The sequence below is a fragment of the Oppia nitens genome, unplaced genomic scaffold (assembly GCF_028296485.1).
Source record: "Oppia nitens isolate AA-2021 unplaced genomic scaffold, nextdenovo-longstitch-racon4-pilon3 scaffold48_pilon_pilon_pilon, whole genome shotgun sequence".
NCBI lineage: Eukaryota > Metazoa > Arthropoda > Arachnida > Sarcoptiformes > Oppiidae > Oppia > Oppia nitens.
This window is the reverse complement of record NW_026533230.1, coordinates 59,417-65,000: the sequence shown is the minus strand read 5'-3', so window position 1 is coordinate 65,000 and position 5,584 is coordinate 59,417. Positions and strand designations below refer to the sequence as shown.

Sequence of the window (5,584 nt, the reverse complement as noted above, 5' to 3'; positions counted from 1 at the left end):
CAAATTTTTTCAGTAAAATAATTATTTTCCTTTAATATTAATTATTTTTAATACATAATGTTAGGTTTCATACGGTTTCTATTATTATTATTAATTTTTAAAAGTAATTTATTTGGTATTTACGCAAAAAAGTTTGTTAACAGTATCTATACATTAGAAATATTATGTCTATTACTATAACTAATTATGTTTATTGTTAATAATATCAAAATAATTAAAATATTTATATATATATAAAAAATAATTAAAACTTATATTAATTAATATTTATATAATTAATTAATTAGCCACTTGAAATATAGGATCCTGTTGTGTGGCCAGGTAGTATTTATGTGACCAATGGTTGTTCATATAGTTGATAATATTGCGCGGGGTATTAGTCATCACACCGTCAACATCATTGCTATATACAGTATATATATATATATATATATATATATATTGAAAATTTTCCGATTTTTAAAAATTAATGTAAAATTTAATATTAAATAAAAATATAAACACACTAATTGAGTTTTAATTTATTAAAAAATAATTTAAAACTTTAAGGTGTTGTTCACATATTACGTTCGCATTTTTTAAAAAGAAATCTAGACCCCTCCCTCCGCTATGTTCGCATGTCGCTAACCGCTACCACCCTCTCTGCACCACAAGAAATAAAATATTATCTAAAATGAAACGTTCTTAAAGTCTCAACCCCTACCCTCCCTCTCGCCAGCAAAAGTTTGCTTTGGCTAAGCCTCCTCCTCCTCCTCTCAATTGCGAACGTAATATGTGTACCACGCCTAATAGTAAAATTAATTAAATTAAATTATACTTATACTGTCTAAGTTATAGATAACATATCTATGGTATACATACTCTAATGTAGCCCCTATAGAGTTGCTCTGCCATAGGGTAATACCAAAAATGATTTTCTTTTTGACCCTGGGCTCATCAATAGTCCATCTGTATACTTTTTTTATTACTTTGTTTGTATCCCTGGCCCCGGTTGCCTGTTTGATCATATCAAACGATCTGTAGTGTCTATTGGTAATACCGTCACCTTGCCAAACATTTTTTTCGTTAAACTCATCCAGCCACATATGTTCAATACGTCCCAATTGAGATTTTTTATTATACCATAGAGCCCATAGACCCAGTGTCTTAATATAGCGACAATCGCCAACAGTACTCAAATCCCAGCCCACATAATCCCTGAGCTTACGATCATTATATTGTTTTATATAGGTTTGGCATCCCTGATAAAAATCATACATATCCGCTATACATTCGCTGGAAAAAATCACCTTGACAATTTGTTTATAACTATGATCCACATTTGAGTTTTTAAATAACATACGCGACACTATAAAACATGTTTCATAGCCCAGTCCGTACAGTAGCTTATGATTGAATATATGGCTAATTTTCAAATCGATAATTAGGGCCAAAAAATTTTCACGATAATTTTGATTACCTTTTTAAAATTTTTTTTTGTTTTTATAAATTTATATTAATTTTAATAAAACGTAATAAATTTAGATATACAATATATCTATATATATATATATTTATATTAAATAATTCATATAAATATATAAACAATTATATAAAGTTTATGATACTTGAAAGTTTAAATTTGAATTATATTAATATAGCTAGGTACTGTTTGTAACTTACCTGTATATAAGGTAATAAATATATATATATATACTAAGAAACCTTGCTTAGCATAAAGTTACTAAAAACTGTATTACTAAAATTTTATCTTTAAATTGGCATTATATATACTATATACATATATCATCTATATATATAAATATATATATACAGTATATATATATAGCAACAAAATCAGTCAATTAATTTAAAGAGATATTAACATATTTTTTCACAACCTTAGATAATTGATGAATATATATAAATGCTGTATATATATATATATTAAATAATTGTTTATTTTTAATTGTTTTTATATAATAAATATTTTATTGAAATATATATATATATATATATATATATATATATATATATATATATATATATATATATATATATATTATAAATACCTGGTGTTGTTATGTTTGAAACATCTACTAAATAATTAGTAAGCCAATGGATTTCATCGCAATTGCGATTTTTGTCGCATGGATCACCATGATAAGTTACTAATTCATTAAATTTGGCATCTATCCATTTATCATAGTCTACCGTATATCTACCCGATCCTCCTCCTCCTCCTCCCGTACTGTCATCCTTTACCCACGAATAATCATAACTGTCCTCATAAATCGATAGATCAGTTTCGATAGCGTTGGCACCTTCATCAAGCATACGGTTGAGGGTGTCTATTGAATTGGCCATATGTCCGATTATGTACAATGGTTTTTTACCATCAACAACATCGCCATGGACAATTAATATTATCATTATAACTACACTGATCAACATCAATTTAATCATTACTATTGTTAGCAATGAACATTTCATTTTTTTACAAAAAAAAATAAATAAATAAATAACATATAATCTTATTATTTGAAATAATTATTAGTTAAAATATATTCACATTAATATTAAATACAACAACAAAATTAATAATATAATATTAACAAAATTATTATTATTTTTTTAAAAATATTTATTAATAATTTTGTATAATAATAATAATATTTTTGAAAATTTAATTGTCCGTATTTTTTGAAGTTTATATAGAAAATAAAATATACAGTAATATATTATATATTAATAGTATTGATTCAATAGATATATATTTTTTGTTTTATAATTATAATCAATACTTTAATATATTTATATAAATAAAAAAAACTTTATTAAATTATAAATAACTTCCTAATAACAAATAATATTTGCTTATATAGATATGATAATTATTGTTTATTAAAATTAATAAATTATAAGATAATTATATATATTAATCTAAATTTATGTATTAAATTTAATGGATATATTATACTATTTTTTAAAAACAATTTTTTATTTATATATAAATTTATTATTAAATGGTTATTTTTGTCTAATATTTTCTTTAAAAAAATAATTGATAATAAAAATTTAAATGATATCTAATTTGGAATAAATACAATATATTTCATTATGATTATATTATTTCATCAATAAATATTAATTTCATCAATAAATATTAATTTCATCAATAAATATTAATTTCATCAATAAATATTAATTTCATCAATAAATATTAATTTCATCAATAAATATTAATTTCATCAATAAATATTAATTTTATATAAATGACTATTTTTTAAAAATAAAATAACTAAAATAGAATATATTATCACTATTGATAAAAATTATTAACCAATTTTAACATTATCAATATAAAAATAAATTTAAAAAAAATAATTATAGTTATTTCAGTATAATTAAAAAAATATTTTATCATTAAATTTTTATAAATACTTATTTTTTTACTAATATACATTTAAAATAAATATAAATTAAATGATTTGTAATTATAAAATCATTACATTATTAATATTTTTATGATGTGATATTTTACTGATAATTATATATATTATTAATCATATATCATATGAAAAATATATTTTTAATATATATATATATATATATATTTCCAGAAAATATATTTTTTTTATAAATAATAGTTTTTATTTTAATTATACTTAAAAAAAGCACCCAAAGCACAATTAATATTTCTATTAATAATATTATGTAATTTATTATGACTCAATATACTTTAATAAAAAAAATTAAAAAAAATAAAATTACATTTAAATAAAATATAAAAAAAATTATAATATGGCTATAATAATATCAGTAAGAAAAAAATATAATTTATTATTTCAGTAAAATATTATTTATTTGCTAACTATTATTTTTAGATTAATAGCATTTTATTATTATTATTATTATTATTATTATTAGTAAAATTATAATACTATAATTATATATTTATTAACTAAATAATAAATAAAATCATTACAGTAGTGACTTCAAAAAAAAAATTATAAAAAAATTATATCATACGGTAACAGTAATTAATAATCATAATTATATATTGTATATAAAAAAAATTATTATGAATTTTATTAAATTAAATAAACTATTGCCCCGTGAAGTATGTGTTGTCGGAGCCGATAGTCAACTATACTTAATAGGTTTGTACGTTAAACCATCGGCAACAACAACAACACAACCGTCCAGACACTGGTCAGCCCATCCACTATTGAATCCAACGATACTATTATATATAATCGTATATAATCTATGGCTACTCTGTATCAATGATCGTGGAGTCAGTATTGAATGGCATATATTTTTAGGTGATTTCATATATTTTTGTGGCGATAATCACATATTAATACGTCTACTGGCAATACAATTACTATTGTTTGCACTTGTAATTCATGGTCTATATTATCTAAGCTATAGCTCTGATACTACTACTACCGGTACTACTATTTGTCCGAAATTTATGCGGGTATTTGATATGTTGGCCGGTTTGCGGACACCCAGGAGTGTCGGCCTAACCGATACCGTAGCCATGAGGCGATACATCCGAATAGCCCGACTATTGTTCAAAACTAATCGCTGGCTAAACAAATATATTAGTCTATCGTTTGTCGCATCCCTACTGATACTGATAACAAATGTCGGTTTCATACCGTTTCTCAAATACGGTTCCCATAATATAGTAATCTATTTGATATTTATCCGAATAACATACGGTGTCTATACATGGAATGTTTGCTACTATTATCTATTATGTCTATACATAAAATTAAGACTACAATCACTTAATATGATAATAAATTTATTAAAAGTAGACAATAGTAGACATCGTCATAGAAATAGTCGTCAAATAATACGTTTAGCTAATAAACGAAAATTGTTTGTATTGTCTGTACTAAACAAACTGTCGTCAGATGTCTGCGACTATAACCGGGAATTTTGGTCCAAATATTTGGCTAACATTTGGCTAATAATGGGCACTAGTATTGTCTGTCTATTATCGGCACTCCTATTGTTTTCATTGAATTTCTTAATTAATTTGCTATATCTAAATGCACTGATAATTATTGTCCTATTGTTTACAACTATACTATCACTGTCCGCCCAACTAAACAAATTGTTTTTCAAATTTTATACAAAACTATTATCCATAAAATTATAATGTATTAGTTGATATAAATTTTTAATAGTTATTATTATTATTATTATTAGTTATAAATTAGTTATAAATTTATATAATTATAATAAGTTTACTTATTCAGCATATTTTATTTTAATTTTAATATAAAGTAATATATTATATATCAATAGTCTAATAATAATAATATTACGTAAATTATTATAAGTCAATATAATTTAATAAAATTTTTTTTTGAAAAATTACATTTTAATAAAATATAAAAACTATACTATATAAATTATAATAATTATTATAATATAGCAGTAAATTTCAGTAAATATTATTTATTTTGCTAACTATTATTTTTGATTAAGAGTATTTTAATATTATTATTATCATTAATAGTAGAATTAAAATATTATATATTTATTATCTAAATAATAAATAAAATCATTACATTAGTGACTT

General features: G+C 21.9%; 1 protein-coding gene across 1 annotated transcript; it reads right to left on the bottom strand.

The window, feature by feature from the left end:
* Positions 1-179: 179 nt before the first annotated feature.
* Positions 180-2,468, bottom strand: LOC128959369 (dermonecrotic toxin StSicTox-betaIB1i-like). Its single transcript, XM_054305315.1, has 3 exons — positions 2,052-2,468; positions 862-1,459; positions 180-403 (listed from the first exon to the last, which is right to left on the bottom strand). Exons 1-3 carry the CDS (start codon positions 2,443-2,445, stop codon positions 280-282), a joined length of 1,116 nt encoding a protein of 371 aa, XP_054161290.1. The 5' UTR covers positions 2,446-2,468; the 3' UTR covers positions 180-279.
* Positions 2,469-5,584: the final 3,116 nt, after the last annotated feature.